Below are 25,457 nucleotides of genomic sequence, written 5' to 3'. Positions count from 1 at the left end.
GGTATATTTTATTTTCTTCTTGCAAATCACTAATGGTAACTGATAGTAATCACCACTTAAGATGGCAGCATAATAGTGTCATTCAGTGGTGCATGCATACAATGGCCAGCAACAACTGAAAAGCTTTGCTAAAAATGATAATTGTAAACAAGAATAATACAAAGTTTTTTCTGCACAGGGCAGCACAATGGCACAGTGGTAGTTCTATTGGCTTGCTATAAATAGACAAGGGTTCACAACCTGGGTCCTCCCTGTGCAGAGTTTGCACGTTTCTCCCTTTATGCGCATGGGTTTCCTCCGGGCACTCTGGTGTCCTCCCATAGTCTAAAGATAAGCAGAACAGATAGATTGGCAGTAGTGTGTGTGAGCATGTGTGTGCAATGGCCAGGCGTTTTTTCCTGCCGTGTGCCCTGTGCTTGCTGGGATAGAGTCCAGCACCCCAAGACCTTGCTGAGGATCAAGCAGGCTTTAAAAATGATAAGGCATGGTATTTCTACACATCTAATAAGTGAAATTAAATATAAATCAAGATTAATATCCACTACTTTAAGAATTAGATTCTCACATCAAATTTGACTTAGCAGTATTTTGAGGAGGCCTGTTCGGGGCAGGTGCAATATAGGATTCCACAAAGGTCTGGTAGTTTTGATAAAGCAGTCAGTGTTGAATATTGACATCAAACACTCCTCTTCGATGAAGTGTAAAGATAGCTGTGGTCAGGGTCAGAATTGGTATAAAGCAGGGGACATCCCAGGAAGTAGGCCAGCAGTAACCTGCCTTGGCAAGGATGTCTAAAAGACTAAACAAATTTCCTGGAACAACTGTTCCATGGATCAAATAATAATTGAATGACTGTGGGACACACCAAGATGACTGTCTATGTTAAGGCTCCCGTAGTTTTTTTCTTATAGAAGGTCAGTCAGCTAGCAGGGATACTTGGAATGGCAGGATGAGCTTTAGGAAGATGACCCCCATAATTTGAATAGGTATGTCCTGAGATAAGCCTTATATGAGACAACAGATCATATACAGTTTTGGAGCTTGGTGGTCACAGCAGTCAAGAGAAGAGTGAGAGGCAAGGAATTACTTGGTGGGGGAAACAAATATCAATGTTCTTTAAAAAGAGGTGATGGAGGCGAGAAGGAGTGTAACTGTTTGATTTTTTTGGAGTGAGACAATGCACCAGCCACCCCAAAGGTTGTGTTAAGGTTTCGTTATTTTGCCATACTGTGTGGTTTATTGTTCTTTCTATTTCAACCTTGTGTAATTTTTTTCCTCTGTAGAAAAATCACTTTATTTCATTTCTCCTGGCCATCTCTCTTCTATGTTTGGGTCACCTCGCAAATGCCCTCAAGGTTACAAAGAATCTGCAGATAATGAAGTTATCAGCTGACAGGCTTTGGTAGTTTAAAGGAATCTAAAATATAATGGGGCTCATAGAAGCAGTTCACATTTTAAAAAAAAAGATGTTGCTCCATCATTTACAGTCAGGCCCATAAGTATTTAGACAGTGACACAACACTTTTGACTCTGTACACCGCCACAATGGATTTAAAACAAAGCAATCAAGATGGGCTTGAAGTGTAGACTTTCAGCTTTAATTCAGGGACTTTAACAAAAACATTATATGAGCTGTTTAGAAACGACAGCCATTTTTATACACAGTCCCCCTATTTTCAGGGGTTCAAAAGAATTTGGACAAGCTAACATAATCATAACTATAATGATCATTATCAATATTTAGTTGGAAATCCTTTACAGATAATGATTGGCCTGAAGCTTGTATCCCATGGCCATCTTTAGCAAGTGAAATGCATGGCCAATTGGGTTGAGGTCAGTTGTTTGATTTGGCCACTGACGAATATTCTATTAGTTTTTGTTGAAAAGCACTGGTTTGCTTCCACAGTAGGTTTTGGCTTATTGTCAGTTTGTACTGTGAAGCATTGTCTTATCAGTTTTGCAGCATTTGGCATTTGAATCTGAGCAGATAGTACAGTCCTATACACAACAGAATTCATCCTGAAAACTTCTGGCAGCAGTCATATCACCAATAAACACCATGACCCACTTCCATTGGCAGTCATACATGATTATGCCATAAAACTGCCTCCACTGTTTCACAAATGATGCAGTATGTATCGGATCATGAGCCATTTATTCTCTATTCCATACTCATCTCTTTCCAGTATTCTGGTATATATTGATCTTATTTTCCTTTGTCCAAAGAAAACTGTTCCAGAACTGGAAAGGATCTGTCCTTCTTATGCTTGAGGTTTACCAGTGGTTTGCACCTTGTGGTAAACTCTTTGTCTTTACTTTTAAGAAATTTTTCTTGATTGTAGACTTTATTAGTGATAGGCCTAGCTCCTGGAGAGTGTTCTGGGTTTGGCTAAATGTTGTGAAGCTGTTCTTCTTCGCCAAAAACAGAATTCTGCAATCATCCAGCACAGTTGCCTTCTGTGGTTTTCCAGTTCTTCTGGTGTTGATAAAGTTCACCAATGTGTTCCTTCTTTTTAAGAATATACCAAATGGTTTATTTGACCACTCCATATGTTTCTGCTATCCCTATAATGGGTTTATTTTGTTTTCTTAGCCTAATGATGGACTGTTTTTACTTGCATGAAGATCTCTTTGGAGCTCATATTAAGAGTTCACTGTGAGTGACAGCTTACACATTCAAATTCCACACTTGGAATCAATTCCAATTCCTAATATTTAATGAAATAATGAAGGAACTGCTCCCACCTGGCTATGGAACTTCTTATCAGTCAAGTGTCCATATACTTTTGATTTTGGAAATTTATTCTGCACTATGCAGAAATATGTCTGTCATTCCTAAATGGCTCATACAATATTTGTGGTAAACCCCTTAAATTAAAGCTGAAAGTCTTCACTTCAGTCACATAATGACTGCTTTATTTCAAATCCATTGTGATGGATTTTGAAAATTGTGTCACTGTCCAAATGCTTATGGGCCTCAATGTATTAATAGAAGGCTGCCTGCTTTCCTAACAGTAATAGAAGTGATCCAGCCAAAGACTTGAATAGGATGTTCATGGAAGTGACATGCAAATATGACATAGCAACCTGAAAAAAAAAGCTGCAGTTATATTCTTGAATAAAAGCGCGCTTGTTTTCTTATACTTGTACCTTTTGTGAAAGTGTTTATTTGAAATTTGGACTTCAGGCTTCACACATTATACACTTCATGTCTACATTTTGTCAATTATTACTAAAACATGAAAAATGTCTTGATTTTAACTATGTGTTTACATAGATTGTTGTAGACATGGAACACATATGAAATGCATGTATTCCAAATGACAATATATTATTTACCCTATACAACTCCTGGCAACTCACTCGCAGGTAAACAGACTTGAGCTGAGAGAACTTTCTGCGATGGGATAGAAGGCTGCTTGCTTCTTGTGCTGATCGACACATTTACAACACAAAAGAGGCTGATAGAGAGGTGTGAATGGATTTAAGGTGGGCTGGGATTACAAGCTTTTTCGTAGGCTTTGGTAATTCTAGTGTTAACAGAGCTCAGAGATTTGAAAATAATCCAGTTAGTCAACAAGCCACACTTGATATGCATTTCACTATCTGGTTTTGCCTTTGAATTTGATTTTTATACATTTTAACTATATGTGACTAATAAAACTTATTGTATTGCATTATATTCATTTAAAAGACTAGGTATGTTCATCAAAAGTTAGGAAAGTACATCAAGACCATGCAGCAGTAAAGCCTGCACCAGCTGATTTTATTCACCGTAAGTCTTTATATGGGGTGAAAAGTAAATATTTATTTTTTCCGTAACAATGTTGGTGAAATGCAGAATGAATGTATTTAATAATTTGAAAACCTGATGTGTTAATAATTTCTGTTCAGTATCTACTAGAAAATCTTAGCTGAAATATTTTACCCCAGTTACTTACTGTGAAACGTTAGGATCTTGGCTCTTATCAGTCACCTCTCATTTTAGCTTTTTATTTCAAATTTGTTTTCATTCTGCAGGTCAACATGGACTTTACCCTTCACCTTTGCTTTAGTTGTGTCTTATACATGCCCACTTCGCTCTATATAATGTATCTGTTTAGTGACCCAGACAGAAGGCATTCCCTAATCTTGGATAATGATTGGGTTCCACTATCCCTATTCTGAGCAAGGTTTTTATTGTAAGCCAGGATGTTACTTTTGCCATCCTTCCAAATTAGGGGATTTTTTTTCCCAAGATTAAATCAAGAGCGATATATTTTTATGGCTAAATAATTTTTTACTTTGTGTTTGTATTTATCCTCTTCTGAGCAAAAGCAGTTGTGCCAAAGTATCTTGATATTAGGAACAATTTCAATCAAGGCACCTTTTTTGTGATGTTTTTGTAATTTTGTCTGTTTACAGAAAAATACCGTGGATTAATATCTATGCCGAAGTTAATCATGAGAAGGAACAGGAAATGATCGGCTCTGTCAGCCAAACTGAGAACACACCTAAAATCACATTAAGTGAATTTGCAACTCCCGAAGAACTCATGGAAAAAGAGGTGGAACCGCGTGTCATAGGTATGTCTATTTGATAATTCCAAATGGAAATGCTTTTATATGGTATTTTTAATTGCTGTAATTTGTCACTTCACTTTTTTAGTTAAAATCAGTATTTTGATTAATTTATTTCTGTGTCTTCTTGGATTTATATGTAAAAGTTATATGTCACTAGTAAAACTTGCTGATCTACAGCCTTAAATCAAAGTCAAATAAAAACCAACTTAAATATAAGAAGCAGTTGATACTTCTTATGTTTTTTTAAATAGTTACTAGAAAAGGCTAAATTTGACGATCTTTTTAATTGTCATCGTGCATTTCTGTCCCTTGGGCATTCTTGTATTCCATATCCTGGGGTCTCATTTATAGAACTTTGCATGTGTACAAGTGTAACCGACTGCAATCTGCTTTCCCTGCGTTGTGTAAATGATTGTCAATTGGCATGTTGGGTTAAAACACAGGCTTTTATTTTCCTCTTCCAGTAAATCTTTGCAAAACAAAAGGAAAGAGAGAGCGTCACATACACGTCTTCTTCCCTCTGCCCCCACAGCGTCCACTGTGCTTCTCGCGTTATTATTTATACAAACACATTACATATAAAACTATTTACAAAAAAAATTACTCCAATTTTCTAAAGAAAACTATTTACAATACACATCACTTTATTTAAAAAAAAATCCTAATTTTATAATTATATATTCTTAACAAATGAAAAGAAAAAAATATATATATTTATATAGCATACCTTTGCAAAACAAAAGGAAAGAAATAGACAGAGCGTCACATACACGTCTTCTTCCCTCGGCCTATTAAATAATAAATTAAATCGATTATAAATTATTAACACAAAGTAAATGAAAAAAATAAAAAATATCGGGAAAGAAACTGAAACCACAACCTACCCCTACAGCGTCCACCGCGCTTCTGGCGTTCGAGCCAAAAACGTGGTGCATGCAGGTTGTGAGGTGTGACGCTAATTAACGCTCGTACTACAACAGATTATATTGTTGGTATACTATTAACTATTTACAGTGACCAATATTTTTGGAGAAGTTCATAACAAAATAAATAAATAAAATTATAGATATCATTTTACACTTTGCTACACAAGCCTGAAAATTTCACACACCAAAAAACAGAAAAAAAAATCAGATTTATAAAACCTTGCATACTCACATTTCTACGCAATTTTCCATTTATAAATCACAATCAACTTGTAAATACACATATGTTTACACATCTCAAACACCACCCTGAAACATTCATATATAGAACATGTTAATCAACCTCATACATATGCAGTCATGATGCTGCAGAACTTGCAAGACCCCACCACCAACATTCTAGAGTATTGGCAGTGTCCTGCGCTGACAGTGCAAGATCATACACAGCATAATAATGCCTCTCTCTACATTTTGAGCCTCTATATATGTGTACACAAGTTTGATAAACGAGACCCCTGAGCTTTCAATTAAGACTAAGGTCAAGGTTCTAGCCTCAGTAGTTTGCAATTCATTTCATGACGGACATACAGATCTTAGTATTTTATTATTTTATAAGGTTTTGCATTGGGTGTGATGAGGATGGACAGGATTAGAAATGAGTACATTAGATGGCCAGTCAAAACAAAGTCAAAGAGGCGAGATTGCGTTGGTTTGGACATTTGCAGAGCAGAGATGCTGGGTATACTGGGAAAAGGATGTTAAGGATAGAGCTGCCAGGTAAGAGGAAAAGAGGAAAGCCTCAGTCACTGGAGTGATGATATAATAGTCAACACAATGCACTTCCAGGCCACCTGAGATTACAGATAAACCTGAGAGTAAGAGTGTGTTTTTTGGTTTCACTTTAGTGTGCTGATCTTGGGCTTCAACTGTTTGCAACAAATCTTGGTTTCTTGTCTAGACTTCGGGCTTGTTTTTTTGTTTTGGATTCTGTTTCATTTTCTGGTCCTGTAACACTCACACCTGCCTCCTGGTTCTTTCTAGGCAGGGCTGTCACATTTTAAATGCCATACACAGATCATCATTCGCCTCCAATATTTTACTCTGCACTAAGTAAATCAACTGGTAATGAAGCCTGTCGTTATTGGACAAAGTATTTAATTATTTGAACCATTCTTTTTTTCTTACATTTATTTCAAGGCTGAAATAAAGAGTTTTATTTCTTCACTGAACACAAAAAAAATGTTGTTTCAGAATAAAAATGTGAGAGGTTGTGGATTACAAAGTAAAAACATTTTCCAACCCACTTAATCAACATTTGAGTGGTAGATTCCTTTGGGTTACCCAGTCCAAGGCACGAAACAACCCAGCACCGGCCACCTGTCCATTAGAGGATTGTAGTGGAAAATTAATCATAGAATTTGTTTTTTTATTACAATTTTTACAGGTGTGTTCTGCTGGGTGTCTAAAGAATTTACCACTTTTTATTTCATATTTCTGAAAAACCTGTGTCCATCATCCTAAATTATTAAATACATTTTTACCATCATCTAGATGAAAATGTAATTCTGGTACGTTGCATCTGTTTACCATTTACTGTAATGTAATCAATATTAAATTCATATACAGTCATATGAAAAAGTATGGGACCACCTCTCAGCCAGCATAATAATTTACTATACTTTCAACAAAAAAGATAACAGTGGTATGTCTTTCATTAGTATTTTTAGAGAAGCAGAATTTAGTTGTATGAAATTAAATCAAATGTGAAAAACTGGCTGTGCAAAAATTTGGGCCCCCTTGTAATTTTGCTGATTTGAATGCATATAACTGCTCAATACTGATTACTTGCAACACCAAATTGGTTGGATGAGCTTGTTAAGCCTTGAACTTCATAGACAGGTGTGTCCAATCATGAGAAAGGGTATTTAAGGTGGTCAACTGCAAGTTGTGCTTCCATTTGACTCTCCTCTGAAGAGTGACAGCATGGGATCCTCAAAGCAACTTTTAAAAGATCTGAAAACAAAGATTGTTGAGTCTCCTGGTTTAGGGGAAAGCTACAAAAAGCTATCTCAGAGGTTTAAACTGTCAGTTTCAAATGTAAGGAATGTAATCAAGAAATGGAAGGCCACAGGCACAGTTGCTGTTAAACCCAGGTCAGGCAGGCCAAGAAAAATACAGGAACGGCATATGTGCAGGATTGTGAGAATGGTTACGGACAACCCACAGATCACCTCCAAAGACCTGCAAGAACATCTTGCTGCAGATGGTGTATCTGTACATTGTTCTAGAACTCAGCACAATTTGCACAAAGAACATCTGTATGGCCAAGTGATGAGAAAGAAGCCCTTTCTGTACTCACGCCACAAACAGAGGTGCTTGTTGTATGCAAATGCTCATTTAGACAAGCCAGATTTGGACTGATGAGACAAAAATTTAGCTATTTGGTCATAACAAAAAGCTCTTTGCATGGCGGAAGAAGAACACCGCATTCCAAGATAAACACCTGCTATGGCTTATTGTGTAGGCTCCCCGTGTCTGCGTAGGTTTCCTCCGGGTACTCTGGTTTCCTCCCACAGTCCAAAGACATGCAGGTTAGGTGCATTGACGATCCTAAATTGTCCCTAGTGTGTGCTTGGTGTGAGGGGGTGTGTATGTGTGCCCTGCGGTGGGCTGGTGCCATGCCCAGGGGTTTGTTCCTGCCTTGCGCCCTGTGTTGGCTGGGATTGGCTCCAGCAGACCCCCTGTGATTCTGTGTTAGGATATAGCGGGTTGGAAGATGACTGACTGACTACCCACAAACCTTTGGATAAATTTTGAAATAAGCCCTTTCTTTTAACATTATTGTCATTCAGTTTCAAATTTTTGTTACAAGGACTTTTCAGTGTACCAGCTTTAAAAATGAAGCTCCCCTAAATTTTACTTTATTAGTTTCAGAAGCATATTATTCATTCCATTCATTAGACAGATACATGCATTGTTCTGACAGTTCTGATGGCTGACAATATAATCACCAAGCTTGTCACATAGGCTATTTTCTTTCCAAATGTAATTTTGCTAGAGTAGAGAAGAGTGTACGTTTTGCATATGCATCTTTGCATGCATATACACTGGGACCCTGCTATTACAATGTCAACATAATCATGAGAGGGAATTATAATTAGATCTTTTTCAAAGTATAACTACAGTGGCAATAATAAAAAAAAAAAAACAGAAACTTAAAACAGATTATTGATTGCTGCTGCCATTACTGCAATGACTCAAGGCAATTACAAACAATAGAAATCATTTGTATTTTGTGTTATATATATAAAATCACAGGTTTTCATTAGATGTTATCAAAAGTACAAAATTCAATGAGTCAGACGAGAAATAATGGAGGCTAGACTGTAACTTTTATATGTGTTATAGATGAAGAAACCCTGTTTCATATGCTCTAAATAATGCTTACTGGATTTGTGCCATTAGCGAGCAAGATCATTGCATAACACCATAATACTAATAATCACATCCTTAGTATCTTTGCCTGTCTATTTGTTGATTTATGTTTTATTCTGACACACATACTGTTTATACTTACTAAATATAACTAATATGCAAAAAAGCTACAGATGTGGGTAGATGGGGAATGTCCAACTGTCTGACCTAAGTAAGCAACTTGATTATATCATGTGCTTAAAATTAATGGGTGCATTGCGCAATAGCATAACTTTTCTTTATCAATAATTCACATTACAGTAATTAAAATACTGTATATGTGCTGATCATATAAGTTATTGATGGCTGGACAAATTAAACAGGGTAACATTTGAAGGTGAAAATCATTGTTAGTCTGAAGGGTGCAGGTGGCAGAGATGTAATATAATTTAGAAAGTGAATCCCTAGGCATTTTAATACATCACTGGTCCTTTATTAATGGAGCGCAAGAGTGATGACAACAAGTATAGACTTATTTTTTTAAGCTCTACTTTAGACTGATTTTTAGGGGGACATTGTGGTTATCCGCAACCATGAGGTATTACCATTTGTAAAGTTGTAAAGTAAAACTTTTTTTACAGATTTTGGGTTTGGTACCATTTTTTTGTTTTTGTACATTCACACAATTAATTTTTTCCTATAAAATTTATTTTCTTCAAATGAGCTTCCTGAACTGTGTTTACAGAGGAAGGTAGTCTTTGTGTTTTGCTTTTTTTTAATGTCATTTATTTTTGAGAGCACTTGTGCAGATTATAAATATTCATTATTTTTGTCTTTGCACTTTTTCCATTTACTTTTGATTGTGTTATTGTTGAAGGTCTGTGTAAAAAAGCCCGTATGACACAGGTCTTTGTTTTCAGTACAGCGCTCTGTACATAAATTACACCATTGATTTACCCTACATTTTTGTCTGTGTGCCACCTCTTCTCTGATCCTGTTCAGTCCATGAACTATCCAAAGTGGGGTTTGGCATGACATTCCCACCAAGCAGGATATGAGAGATTACTGATTGAGCTGCATCCCAAATCATTATGTAGTGACTCTGTGATGGATTTCTAGTACCCAAACTGTCTTTTTATTGAAGATTTATGAAGAAGTAAATCAAGAACTGCTCAAAGTATTTTAGGAAATTTGGGACATGATTTTTACAGTTTTACATATTTTACACTTAAACAATATCTCTCTATTATAATAAAAAAAATCCTGGGACGAGACTAGACATTTTAGCCAGGGACGAGACGTGACTTTTTAGCCTGGCAAGAGACGTGACTTTTTCAGAGAGATACTTTCACGTCCCACAAGACGAGACTTTGTGCCAAGTGATTTAACCACGACTGGGGCCAGAAATAAAAGACAAAGAGTAGATGACAAAGTAGAATGTCATAAAGAATTCAAAAATATGGGTGCAACACACATGCAGAGCAGGTTAGAGATGAAAGTACTAACATTCAAAAGTCTCAAAAAAATTATAGTAAAGATCGCATTAGCGCAAACAAACAGAAATTATTACTTAGTGAAGTAATGGAACACCGAAAAGAGATTGAATATATTGTTCAGATTTAAACTTTAAGCCGGAGACTTCATTTGTGTTGCCATCAGGGAAAAGAAGTGTTTCTTCTCAATGAAAAGGCGTATCTACAAGAATTAAAAGATCTGTTGTATGGTGAAAGTGAAATCCACATACACATGCGGCAGAGACATGAAGTGGCTGGCGCGTAGCGCAGGCCAGGGGGGTTGGCGAGTATAGGGAGCAGTGGGCAAAGTTCCCTAGTTTATGAAAAAAATAAACCTGATGATTAAGTATCTCTATGGTGGGCTGGTGCCCTGCCCGGGGTTTGTTTCCTGCCTTACTCCATATGTTGGCTGGGATTGGCTACAGCAGACCCCCGTAACCGTGTAGTTAGGATATAGCGGGTTGGATAATGGATGGATGGATGGATAAATGGATTAAGTGTCTAATTATTAAATTATTATAATTCCAGCAGATAAATGGGAAAGTTACTAATGTATTTCAGATGTAGAAGAAAATAGACAAAATAGTAATTAAGTTCCATTAATAGTAATTATGTAAATTAGTAATTAAGACTAATAAGCCTTACTTCTTTATTATGTCAAATTATTGAAACTAAAATCAGAAATAAATCAGAAGTCTTATTTGTTTGAAAATTAAATAAAACCAGCAAAAAAAAGTTTATGAGTACAAGATCCTTCTTATCTAGTCTTTTAGGGCACACAACTGAGTAGCAGACAAAGCAAAGCACACATGATAATTGACACAGACCTTCCAAAGGCCTCCAAAACTATTTTGTACTAAAAGTTAATTTTTAAAACTATAAGCCACTGGCATAACAATTAACTTACAAAACTCGGTTCAAGCGGGTCAGTAGGCATGAGACAGAAAAGAGCAAAGGAGAAGCAAATGGGGATTTTCTTTATTTATATTATTATATTTCTGCCTTTCAAAACACTCAAGGTCACGTTAAAAAGTGTAAAACAACACACCAAGTATTGAATAGTATTATTATTATTATTATAAAGCCGCCTACAAATATTATAGAAATAAGAGCAAAGAATAAATGCTTAGAAAAAGGAAGTGTAAAAAGAAAAGTTTTAAGTTACTTTTTTAACAGTAAAATTAAACCTAAAGACCTGATATGTAGGTGAAATGAATTCTAATGCTTGTGTGCCACAAACATAGCTAAAAGCTGAACCTCCCATGGTGGAAAGGGACAAAAAAAAAAAAAAAGCATCGGAGGAATGGAACGAGCGACAAGGGATACAAGCCTTAAGACAGTCCAACAATTAGATCAGGGCCAAGTTATGGAGGACTTTGTATTTAAGTAACAAAATCATATAATTAATCTGATATTCAACTGGCAGTCAATGAAGATTGTATTGAACAGGTGACATGTGTTTTAATATAGCTAAGTAAACTGGCTGCAGCATTCCAGTCAGATAAAGCCTGTTTAGCAGGTAGGAACATGAAACAAAAGGGCGTTGCACAACAATCTGATTTTGAAGTAATGAATGCATGAATCAATATTTCAGTGGAAATTTAAGATAAAGAGAAACATATTTTATAAATGTGGCAAAGATGATAATAAGAAACACTAAGTAAGTAATGAAAGACAGCTGTCAAGGATAAACAGCTTAGCTTTTAATTTGGGTACAAAGTGGAGAAGCATCAGTGCAGATACAAATTAACAGTGCCTGATTTTAACAGAGTGGATTTTGGGAATCTACGGAGAATGTCAGATTTCGTGCCGTTGAGTGTAAGGAGGTGGTGTTTCGTCCATGTTTAAATATCATGAATACAACAAATCAAAAAGGAAGGAGGAGACACTTCAGAAAGCTTAGGAGAGATGTATAGTTGTTTATCATCTGCAAGATACTGAAGGCTGACACCATAATAATGTGGAATGGACCCCCAAGAAGATACAACATGAAAGGCAAAGGACCTCGTACAGACCCCTGACCTTGACCAATAAGGAAGGAATGCGATCTCTAACACTGGTCAACAAATATTTTGTCACAAAAAACTTTGAGGTGTTTTACTATTTGTTTCTTGCTGATTTCAAAATCTCTATCACATATAGTTTTTGAGTTGCTTTATTAGGTCATATATTTAGTATATAAGACATTATGAAGGTGTATGGGTTTTTTTTAAGTTAAATTCAGGATTAAAGTATTTTATTGCTGTCTTTGAACATTTTATAACTTTCCAGAAGGGCGTAAAGTAAGTCTGTTGTGCCAGAGTTTGTAGGCTATAACACATATAAAGCTGGATTGACCTATGTAAGACAGGAGTTTCCTAAGATTAGTGATACCAAGGTCATTATGAGACTGACTGCAACCCTCCCAATGATGCTCTTCCTATACATGTAGAGCATCTACCCAATGGAACATCCCTTTCTAGGAAAGACTGGGTTGTGCTAAATCAAGCTAGGTCAAAGGTGGGCAAAACAAAGGACAACCTATTTAGATGGGGCCTCACAACAAGTCCCAGTGGTGAGCCCACCCAAACAATGGACCACATTTTCCATGAATGTTCCCGAGGCCCTACATGCACCAATGAAGATCTTAAGGATGCTAATGATGCCTCTCTTACCTGGATACGGCAGTGGCGTGATAAGATATGATAATACATGATTCCAAGAACAGTGGAGTTTTTCTAGGACCTTAGATTAGGGAATTCATTCAAAATGAGAATTCTGATGACCACTTAAACTAAGTTGAAAAAGCTGAATGGCAGACCTTTAAAAGAATTAACAGCAACGTCTCTGCAAATCATAAGCAGACAGCAAGCAAAAAAGAGTGGATGAACTTTTGAAATTGTAGACAGTCATAGGATGTAACACGTCTATAAAAATTAATTTCTTGGATTCTCATCTGGACTTTTTCACTGAATATTTTAGAGCAGTCAGTGCTGAGAATGGCAAACATTTTTATCAGGACTACGACTCTTAAGGAAGGATATATTTGAGGCCAAGTAAAGCTGACAAATGTACACTTTCACCTTTCAAGTGAGACACTCCCATTAAACATACTGTAAATTGTGCAGATATGTTTCTTGGAAATTGTAATCTCATGTCACTTAAACTCTTCTGTGATAAAAAAAAGGCTAATTAGATATTTGAATGCAGATTTGACAATATTGTAAGATTCACCTATATTGACAAAAACAAAAACATTTTGATACCTGTTGTAATTTTTCAAGTGCATAAACTGGAATCTTTTACTTAGATGAGACTTGGACAATAAAAATCTGCATCTTTGATTCTTAAAGAAAGATGCTGTAGTGTATTAAGAATATGACTCTTAATTACATTGATTCTGGAATTGTAAACAAACTTGTGAACTTTTCAAATAACACCATAATTGTGGAGATACAGGCCTTTTCAAAAACTTTTGGACAGTCTTCTAAACAGTATATATCTAAAAATGTAAATGAATGTAGTCAAGCAGGTTGATTTTATGCATGTTCTTTAACCATGACATGTTCAGCCATAATAAATGTACATAGCTACAGGGGATATTAAGGAAATGTATTGGATATTATGAAAAATGAACCACTGTATATTTGGCCTAATACCAAAGCTACTCATAGGCACGTGAGTTAGAAACTCAGCTCAACTATAATTCATTTTAAATGTGATTTGTTGTGTGTTTGTTGATTTATCTTCGGACAGTTGCCTTAAAAACACACTCAGGGTTTGCCTATAGCAGTAAGCACATTATGCTCATTCAAGCAGAAACAAAAATAACAGGATATTCAAAAAATGTGTCACAGATCCAGGTCAGAGTCAACCTATAGAAGTACTTGGAAGATGAAACAGAGGGAAAAGAAATCCAACCTGGAGAGAAAGCTACCCCATGAAACAATACTCAGCACTTGTCAATGCTCCCTAAAAGTCATCTTATGTCAATGTTACCATCATCCAGTTATATGCGAATAGACTACAAGGACGAATATAAGAGTGGATTAATCATGAATTTAACCAACTGTCCAAAGAGATGATAAAAACCTTATAGGTGAGGCATTAAAAGAAAGAATGTAAAAATGCAACCTGTACAGATACAACTCAGACAGCCAAGGGCAAACATAAAGAATAAGACAGAGATGCAAAGAGAACTAAAGGACTTAAAAAAGCTTTTTCTCACCAGTCTCGATAATGTAAGGGACTCACTTTTACCTCACATACATTGTAGCCATAGCATCAAACAAAAAATCTGAACACTTCCAACAGAGCTTACACCAGGAAATCTGAAACTATAAAGGATACAATTGAAGACTTGGAAAGTCACTCCAGGCGAGCTGTCAGCATTTCAGACATCACAAAAGGAGGACAGCTTACTTTGCTTATATTTAATTTATTTACCAAGATACTTGAAAGTTGCTTCAAAATAACTGCAAATTGGCAAAACATTTTACAAACATGGTAAGTGACTGTATGCAGATGTGAAATCCAGTGACTTTTTTTTGTGCTAGGATTCAGAGAAAGTTTTTTGCTGCGCTAGGAACAAAGGAAGGACACTGGGTTTATGTGTTTCCGATTACAGTGATAAAGCTATAGACAAGAGAGAAGAGCACTTTTAAATGGCCTTTAGTCACAATTTTGAAATGCAGCAATCCATTAAGAGCTTGTTTATTCAGCCTGAGTGAAATTCACACTGAAAGATCAGATTAATCTATTCCACAAATCCACATATCATGAGCATATCCTGAAATTCCATCTTAAGAACTGAATGAACAGTGATAAATAGGTAAGTAGATAGTCTTATCGCTATTAAAGAAAAAAAGAAAAAAGACAGAAAAACTCTTGTTGCTATTAAAGAAAAATACCTGTAACCTTAGTCTTAAATTAAACTAATTAAAACTACTAGCAGGGTGGCGCAGCGGGAGTGCTGCTGCCTCACAGTAAGATGACCTGGGTTTGCTTCCCGGGTCCTCCCTGCATGGAGTTTGTAAGTTCTACCTGTGTCTGCGTGGGTTTCTTCTGGGTGCTCCTGTTTCCTCCCACACTCTGAAGACATGCAGGTTAGGTATTTGCGATCCTAAAATTGTCCCTAGTGTGTGTGTGCCCTGCCCAGGGTTTGTTTCCTGCCTTGCGTCCCGTGTTGGCTGGGATTGGCTCTAGCAGTCCCCGGTGACCCTGTGTTAAGATATAGCGGGTTGGAAAATGACTGACTGACTGAAACTACTAGCACAACAGGAAATAATATAAATATACACTCACCTAAAGGATTATTAGGAACACCATACTAATACGGTGTTTGACCTCCTTTCGCCTTCAGAACTGCCTTAATTCTACGTGGCATTGATTCAACAAGGTGCTGAAAGCATTCTTTAGAAATGTTGGCTCATATTGATTGGATAGCATCTTGCAGTTGATGGAGATTTGTGGGATGCACATCCAGGGCACGAAGCTTCCGTTCCACCACATCCCAAAGATGCTCTATTGGGTTGAGATCTGGTGACTGTGGGGGCCATTTTAGTACAGTGAACTCATTGTCATGTTCAAGAAACCAATTTGAAATGATTCGAGCTTTGTGACATGGTGCGTTATCCTGCTGGAAGTAGCCATCAGAGGATGAGTACATGGTGGTCATGAAGGGATGGACATGGTCAGAAACAATGCTCAGGTAGCCTGTGGCATTTAAACGATGCCCAATTGGCACTAAGGGGCCTAAAGTGTGCCAAGAAAACATCCCCCACACCATTGCACCACTACCACCATCCTGCACAGTGGTAACAAGGCATGATGGATCCATGTTCTCATTCTGTTTACGCGAAATTCTGACTCTACCATTTGAATGTCTCAACAGAAATCGAGACTCATCAGACCAGGCAACATTTTTCCAGTCTTCAACTGTCCAATTTTGGTGAGCTCGTGCAAATTGTAGCCTCTTTTTCCTATTTGTAGTGGAGATGAGTGGTACCCGGTGGGGTCTTCTGCTGTTGTAGCCCATCCACCTCAAGGTTGTGCATGTTGTGGCTTCACAAATGCTTTGCTGCATACCTCGGTTGTAACGAGTGGTTATTTCAGTCATAGTTGCTCTTCTATCAGCTTGAATCAGTCGGCCCATTCTCCTCTGACCTCTAGCATCAACAAGGCATTTTCGCTCACAGGACTGCCACATACTGGATGTTTTTCCCTTTTCACACCATTCTTTGTAAACCCTAGAAATGGTTGTGCATGAAAATCCCAGTAACTGAGCAGATTGTGAAATACTCAGACTGGCCCGTCTGGCACCAACAACCATGCCACGCTCAAAATTGCTTAAATCACCTTTCTTTCCCATTCTGACATTCAGTTTGGAGTTCAGGAGATTGTCTTGACCAGGACCACACCCCTAAATGCATTGAAGCAACTGCCATGTGATTGGTTGATTAGATAATTGCATTAATGAGAAATTGAACAGGTGTTCCTAATAATCCTTTAGATGAGTGTATATTCATAGTTTATATTTTTTGGGATGTAATGTTTTAGCTACAAAGTAAGATATAATACCCTCATTGTTAGGTTTCTGCTTACTACCATTCTTCCTTGAATGCTTTTATTAATATTTGTTTTAATATAATTTGTATTCTGTCCATCTGTTTTCTTGCAGACTTGGCTAGTTCAGGGTCAAAGGGAGACTCTGGCTCTCCTGACAACATTTAGTACAGGTGAACCTGCACTACCCTTGATGGTGCGCCAGGCCATGGCAGGGCACATTCACTTATACTGTGCCAATTTAATGTTTTGAGATGTGGGAACTAGTAGCACATAGACATAGGGCAAATATATACACATCACATGAGCAGGGAAACTCAACAGTGCACAGCTGTGAGGCAGCTGCATAAATTACTTTGCGATAGTGTGGCCCGCCATCTACATTAAATTTATTAATACTCGGGGGCTCCGCCTCCTGCTCGCTTCGCTTGCCCACCCTTGGGTTTGGTTTACTGGATATACCATTTAAAGAGTTTGTTATTTTCGTGGGAATTGTTACATATGCATTATTTTCACTTTTACTTTAAAACTTTTGTAAAAACAATACTTGTCCTTTATTTCCTGCCCCGGGTGTGGTTAAATCTCTTTCTCACAGGACGTATAACGCCGCTCGCATTGCGAAGGGGGAGGGGCTGAACACACGCTAAGGAGAAGCGGTCGGATCATCTGCTGGCTTTCTGCTGCTGGCGAGCTGCCTGTTCTGCTTGTCACGCTGCCCGATCATTTCAAAGCCTGTACAGCAGCTGTCCTTTTGCCACTTCGTGTCTCTGCCGCAATGCTGGCTTTCTGCTGCTGGCGAGCTGCATGTTTTGCTTGGCGCTTGTCGTTTTTTTAACAGCTGGGAGCAAGTTAAAGTGTCTCTCACTGGACTTCAAATTGTCTTCTGAGGAGATTACGTCTCGTCTCCCTAGTCTCCCTCCCAAAGATTTTTTTTTTATATTAGAGAGATATCTCAAATACTCTTTCTGTGACATTACAATTTTATTATTTTTTTATGATTAATTATTATGCTGTCATTTCAAAGGTGTTTTTTTAAGTAGTTGTAGGGTTTAGTGCAAAGAGACTGGAAGAGAAATGGTATACGAATGACTTCATCTGTTGTGCTCATTCTTATACCTATATGCCTACTTCATTATTAGAGCTTGTCTTGGAAGATGTGTTGTTTTGCTTCTGGCACTCTGATGGTATGTTAGAGGACTGGATCTTTGTAACTGTGTATCTTTGCCTCATGTGCATGGCCAATGTACAACATATGTGGGATCAAGTCGGGAAAATTTTAGGACTGCTAAGTATTTTATTTTCAATTTCTTTTCTAATGTATATACTCTTTACAAGCGTAACTGGTTAGACAAGCATGTAACCTGTTTCCAGTTTATATTTGCTGATTATAGTTATTATTGCATTTGGTCAGAGCAGGGCAACGTGCTACCTATTATGGTGTACAAAGTGTTTTTCTTTTCATAATTGCATATTTCTAGTTATTATAACATAAAAATAGACAGCACAAGATGCTCACTTAACCTGGAATGTGAATGGACCGATTCATACAATAAAATGGCAAAGAGTGCTATTATACATTCTGTCACTGACAGGTAAGTAGATAGCAGTGTATTTGTTCCAATGGGGAAATTTACTTTTATAGAAGCTCAAGAAATAAAGAAATTTTCTAACAATATCAAAAACTTTCCTTAGACATACACAAGCATTGCAAAAAAGAGAAAGAGTCTGACTTGGCTTATCATAAGAGAGCAGTCACAGTAAGGCATTATAAATGCACATATTTGTGAAGGCAGATATTGTTGTTAGAAAAGGATGGGTGTTTCAGTTTGTTTTTGCTTTTCTTTCTCTAAAATAATCACTAATTCCAGGGACCATTATGTCTTTGTAGAGAAACAAAAATCAGACATAGAAAAATTGTTCATTTCTAACATTCCCCTTCCTTATAGACACAAGCATAAACATATACAGAATGTTTACTCTGTCAAACATGTATCCACACAAATCAGCATCTTTACTGAAACAATTCTGCTGTTAAGAAATATTTTTTTTCTTTATCTCTGTATAGCAAGTCTATTACACAGTTTCATCCTTTTTTCTGTAAAGTTGATCATAAATATGCATTTTCATTCCATATTTTTATAAAACACCTTACTTTACAAAAATAATTTTCTTTTCTATTAAAGGAGTGACCTAGTATTATAGGAATAATTCTTACTATGAGCACAGTACGAAATTGAACAAAATCTTAACATATCAAATCAAATAAACAACAAAAAAAGGTATCTTAATATTACGCTGAGAAAAACAGTCCTACAGATACAGTATATATACTGTTTATAACAGAGCAAATTTTGGAGACACTAGGAGTTTGTTATACTTCCCAGAATTTGCTGATAGTTTAGAAATAACAATGTCTAAATGAATGTATTTTTTTTCAAAGGTTAGATACTGGCACCACATTTAGGAGTGCATCCTATCTTGATCCCAGTATTGCTGGTATAGGCATTGATTCTCCACAGTCCTGAAATGATAATATATGTATAGAAGTTCTTGCATTGTACTTGAAGACACTCTCCAGCCAACTGAGACACTGTGCTGAATAAAACAGACAACAATAATGCAGTTTGGGAACCACAGAAACATAATCTCTTGCAAGACATTCTAGAGGCAAAAAGTGCTCTTTTGTGCACATTTAGACTCCTTCTGCTTATAGATTAACGGTATGTGCAGATAAATCCGCAACAAAATTAGAGTCATTACTTTTATTTTCCCATGCAGTGTCACTCCATAAATATGCTGAGAAATCATTGTTCAGTATGTATCTGTCAGAATCTATCAAATATTTTTTTACCTAAAATATATCCTGGGATACCCTAGGTAGGGAGAGAAGAATAGAGAGCTGCCTTGAAAACACGGACCTTACAGGTCAGGAATACAAAGAGTCATTTGCTGCTGACTGTAGAGCTGCTACTAAGTATTTGCTAGACATGACTCTCTGCAGGGGTTTAAAGCTGCTCAAAGTCCAACTGAGGTTGGGATAAGGACAGGTGCTATGGACAATGGCTGGACTGATGGAAAGATGAGACAGGCCAGAGGTGAGAGAGAGAGAGTGAGCTGAAGTTGAGAATGTTTATGGGACTTAAAGGTAGAGTAGTAGTCCAGCCACTCCACCTGGTAGACAGGGTTAAGCACCTGTATAGGCAGGTGCATAGTGGTTGCAAGTTTTGTTGTTTTCTACTCTATTTCCTATTTTGTTTTCTCCATGCGTTTACCTATCTGCTACCTAGACATTTAATAAATCTTTTATCTTCCCTTGACCTCGTTTTCTGTGTTTTGTGTATGAGGCCATAGAGTCCCTTACTTGCTATCAGTGCTACAGCTTTACACATCAACATATAACTAAACAATCGTGTATTTCTTATCAAGTCCTAAAGACTTGACATTATTGACTTTGATTCATTATTGACTTGACATTATTATCTGGAAAATATTGACTGGTGGCACTGTGGTAACACTGCTGCCTCACAGTAAGGAGAACTGGGTTCGCTTCCCAGGTGCTCCCTTTTTATTTTTTTGAATTTCCCCTTGGGATTAATAAAGTATCTATCTATCTATCTATCTATCTATCTATCTATCTATCTATCTATCTATCTATCTATCTATCTATCTATCTATCTATCTATCTATTCAATGAAAATATGATAATACACCAAGAAGTAATTACACCCTACCATTCTCTAACCTGCAGAACCATATTTACATCATAGAGGAGAAATTTTCACTCTCTTGTACTTGCAATATTTCTTTAATTCTTTAATATTTGAGGACATTCATTTATATACATAATCTCACTTTGGTTCAGGAATGGACTTTAACTCCCATATTGATATTTGCTTTTTCACACATGGCTTCAGTATATTCTCTTATTTAAAAAAAAAAATATGTGTTTTCATTTGAGGTTAGATTTATCACATTTTAAGACTTGAAATTTAGTAGTAAATGTGTGTTAATTATGTTTTGATGTGAAAAAGCATATAACTTAAATGGTGTTGACTGTGTATATGGAAAATATGCTTAATGTACATTCATCAAAACACAGGTTTTAATAGTAGAATACATCTATCCATCCATTATCCAATACAATTTATTTTTGTATAGCCCAAAATCACACAAGGAGTGCCACAATGGGCTTTAACAGGCCCTGCCTCTTGACAGCCCCTCAGCCTTGACTCTCTAAGAAGACAAGGAAAAACTCCCCAAAAACAACCCTATTAGGGAAATAATGGAAGAAGCCTTGGGAAAGGCAGTTCAAAGAGAGACCCCTTTCCTGGTAGGTTGGGCATGCAGTGGGTGTCAAAAAGAAGGGGGTCAATACAATACAACACACAGAACAGAACAAATCCTCAATACAGTATAAAAATAAAAATTTTACAAGTATGGAGCAGAATTTAACAGTAGATGATATCACATACTATGATTTGGATTTGTTTAGAGTCCTGGAGACCTCAGCCATCAAGCTGCCTCCTCCAATTGGCCATTCCACAGCTGAAACAGCGTTAGGCCAGCCAATCCAATGAATGGACCCATCTACCCCACGATTTCTGCGATCCTCCATCAGGGATGACTTTACCTTAGGCAGGCAAAACAGCTTGGCAAAGTACATAGCAGAGAACGACAAACATGTTTAAACCTATAGTAATTTTATTTCAAATAAACATGAGCAAAACAATGTTTATATGAAAATGAGCAGTCATAATTGTCACGTGTACAAAGGCACAGTGTCACTGACACTGTCACACAGACATGCTTATGTAGGAACTGATTTTTTTTATATAAATAGAGGTAATATCATAAGAATATCGTTTAAATACCTAGGGGTTAACATTACAAGTAAACACAAAGCTCTTTATCAACAAAATTTTGCCGTCTGCATGGATAAAATTAAGTAAGACTTACATAGATGGTCAACCCTTCATCTCACTCTAGCTGGAAGAGTTAATGTTGTTAAGATGAGTATTCTTCCTAAGCTTACTTTTTTATTTCAAAACATTCCAATATACATTAATAAATAATTTTTTAAGCAATTAGATTCAACTATAACCTCATTTATTTGGAATTCAAAACATCCACGTATCTAAAGAGCGACCCTACAATGACCTAACTTTCAGTTTCATTACTGGGCAGTAAACATATAAGCTATAAAAACCTGGACACAAATAGATGAACATACACAGGCTTGGTCCGCAATAGAAGTAAAATCCTGCAGTATTTCTTTATATTCCTTGCTCTGCGCTCCAATAAATGTAAGTTATCACCAATATACTAATAACCCAATTGTGCTTCACTCACTCAGAATATGGAACCAATGTAGAAGGCATTTTAAGACGGAGAAGCTTTTATCTGTTGCACCTCTGCAAGAGAACCACCTCTTTCAACCCTTGCAAACATATGTAGTTTTTATTATCTGGAAAAGATTTGGGATTAAATTGCTTAGAGATCTTTATATAGACAACATCTTGGCATCCTATGAACAATTACAATCCAAATTTAACTTTCCAGCTACATATTTCTTTCACTATCTTCAGATTAGGAACTTTGTTAAACAGAACCTGCCCGATTTTCCTCATCTTGCACCCTCCTCCATGCTGGAAAAAATATTGCTTAATTTCAAGGACTTAGATACCATCTCTATAATATATAAAATTATTTTACAGCGCATCCCTTTCAAAGATCCAAGAGGACAGTAGGAAAAAGATCTCTTAATCAATATATCAGAAAAGGAGTGGAAGGTAACAATGCAGAGAATTCACTTGAGCTCCATATGCGCAAAGCATACAATTATTCAACTCAAAATTATATATCGAGCACATCTGTCTCACTTAAAACTGTCCAAAATGTTCCCAGGTCAAGATCCAACCTGCGAACGCTGCAATCAATTCCCAGCTTCACTGGGTCACATGTTTTGGGCCTGCACCAAATTAACATCATTTTGGACCAAAATGTTTAAGTGCCTTTCAGACAGCCTTGGACTCACAATCCCTCCTAACCCATTAACAGCTGTGTTTGGGGCTTTTCCAGATGGGCTTAAAGTGGAGAAAGACAAACAAACTGTGATTGTATTCACTACACTATTGACACGCAGACTTATTTTGCAAAACTGGAAGAATCCTAACTCTCCTCTTTTAAGTCAGTAGGTAACTGATGTGTTATACTATTTGAAATTGGAAAAAATCAAATTCTCAGTTAGAGGATCGGTACAGAATTTTTTCAAAACCTGGCAGGATCTAATCAGTAATATTTTAGAATAAGCTCTTAAAGCACCGATGAAGCAATTCTTTCCACATTTCTTTTTCTTCTCCATCTGTCTCTATTGCCCTTTAAAACTAATTAATTTAGGTATGTTTACAAGCTTTAGGTTTTACTCTGTTGGCCATGCTCTCTTTCTTAGGGGTGGGGGTTAATTTGTTTTTATCCTATTTTTTTTTTTTGCAAAAATTGATCTATTTTTATGGAATGATTACAATAAAATTAAAAAAATATTAAAAAAAAGAATATCATTTAAAGAAATAAAGCAAAAACTCTTGATTGCAATATACTATCATTTATTTTTATATTATATTTCTTCTCTTTTCCAGGTGGAATTGCAACAATTGGTGAGAGTGAAAGCACAAGGGAAATTCCAAACTGCACTAGCGTTTAAAAAGCTGTGATGCAACAATGTGTACAGACATTTTGGGGATTATTTTTTTCCTTTTTTCTAAAAACACAAGTCAGTGTTAATAGTTTTTAAGGACCTCATTTATGAATATCCATGGAACTGACTTTTTCTTAAGATGCATCCTTGCCTTTAAATTTTACTGGCACAAATGTCACATCGGGGAACGAGATTACGGCTTTAGCCCTGCACTAACTCAAGAGCTCACTTCAGTTCTGCATTTGATGAAGACATCCAAGTAGCTCATTTACTGTTGCACTGACTGTTTGAAAACATCAATAAAAGGTCACACAAAAGGTAAATTTGTGGCTGATCACATTTCTGTTAAGATTTGTGTAAAAAAACATTGATATCCTATAATTTAGTACTAGTGAAGTTAAAATGTCTTCTTCTGAATTTGTAAGCTGCTCTCATTGGGCTTTCATAAATTATTAGTATGACGGATGGTGGAACACACAGTCTGCAAGTATACAAATCAGCAGGCTGAAGCAACGTACACAGTTCTGTTGGATTGACGATGAGGTATTGCCTTGCAGCTCTTCATAAATGAGGTCCTGGATATGTGCATGTTAATACTGAGGACACAGAAGGCATACTGTAGATAAAGTCTGTTGTACATAGTTTTTTTTTTTTTATTTCTCTAAAAATTGTCCTCTTGTTAAATACGTAAAAAAGGACACTCCACCAACATTTTTACCATGTCTCACACATCAAAACTTTGGAAGCTTTTTGGTTGTTTGCTTGTTTTTAAAAAAAATAATATATCATAAACTCCCTTATCATAGAAACAATTTCCTATGCTTAAAGGTAATACAGTTTGCTGACATGGCGCAAATTGGTTATACAGGGTTTTTCTTCAGCCAGTTTGACTATGGCAGTAATATAAAAATGAAAGGATTTGTATAACATACAGGGCACTTTTACGGCTATTTTATTGGAGCAGGTGCTCTTTTTAAAACTTTATGGGATAGTTACTATTTTACATACAATGTTTTGTGAGGATGTCTTGGAAACTTCATGTTGCATATAGCAAAATAATCATAACATTATAACTAATATACCCGCACAACAAAATAACACAGAAAATCATTCTACGAAAAGGAGCTGATATTCCATTTTTTAAATTGGATTATATGCTGTAATATCTGCTCCTGAAAGACAGTACAGTTACTAAAGTTAAAAGAGAATAAATCTTTGAAAAAAATATGGATGACTCAGATACTGTTTTATAGTATGGAACTCCACTGTAATTGCATTTTTTCAGTTTTTCTTAAGGGTTTTCAGGATAGACTTGCATAAAACACAAATACACTTTCCTGAGAGCTGAGAATAGGATGCCCTAGTGAAGTGAGAACAGACGTGATGTGGGGAATAATAAGCCTACTTAGTATCAGTACCCTTTAGATATACCTTGTAAAAAGAAATGTCATTACGCTGCTTACTGACAGATAATGGTGGTGACAGAATAGAGATGGAAAAGCAAGACCAGCATGGGGAGGGTGAGAAGGGTAGCATCAGAAATAACACAGCTCAGCATTAAATGTGGATGTCAACTGCAGTCCCATTATATGAGAAGAGCAATGTGCTCTGTCACAATGCTCAGCATTTTCATGGGTGTTGCTTCCAGGTACCTATCATTTAAATATTTCACAAGTGACTGGCCCTGTCTGTAGGAACTGAGACACCTGAATGCTTCAAATTGATATTAACTCTTTATTTTTTTAAAGAACTATTGAAATCACCTTGTAGTTGGTTAACAGTCCAAATTACATTGCACCACACA

The 25,457-nt window shown here is 36.5% G+C and overlaps 1 protein-coding gene across 1 annotated transcript in view; it reads left to right on the top strand.

The window, feature by feature from the left end:
- Positions 1-23,926, top strand: part of sorcs3 (sortilin related VPS10 domain containing receptor 3) — a 1,218,933-nt gene extending 1,195,007 nt beyond the window's left edge. Inside the window, exons 26-27 of the mRNA XM_039776558.1 lie at positions 4,405-4,565; positions 23,595-23,926. Of these exons, the coding sequence (XP_039632492.1) occupies positions 4,405-4,565; positions 23,595-23,659 (226 nt within the window). The 3' untranslated portion in view covers positions 23,660-23,926. The remainder of the gene's footprint in view (positions 1-4,404; positions 4,566-23,594) is intronic.
- Positions 23,927-25,457: the final 1,531 nt, after the last annotated feature.

The sequence above is a fragment of the Polypterus senegalus genome, chromosome 1 (assembly GCF_016835505.1).
Source record: "Polypterus senegalus isolate Bchr_013 chromosome 1, ASM1683550v1, whole genome shotgun sequence".
Taxonomy (NCBI): Eukaryota; Metazoa; Chordata; class Cladistia; order Polypteriformes; family Polypteridae; genus Polypterus; species Polypterus senegalus.
Note: the sequence above shows the minus strand (reverse complement) of the source record. Positions and strands in the feature narration are given on the sequence as shown.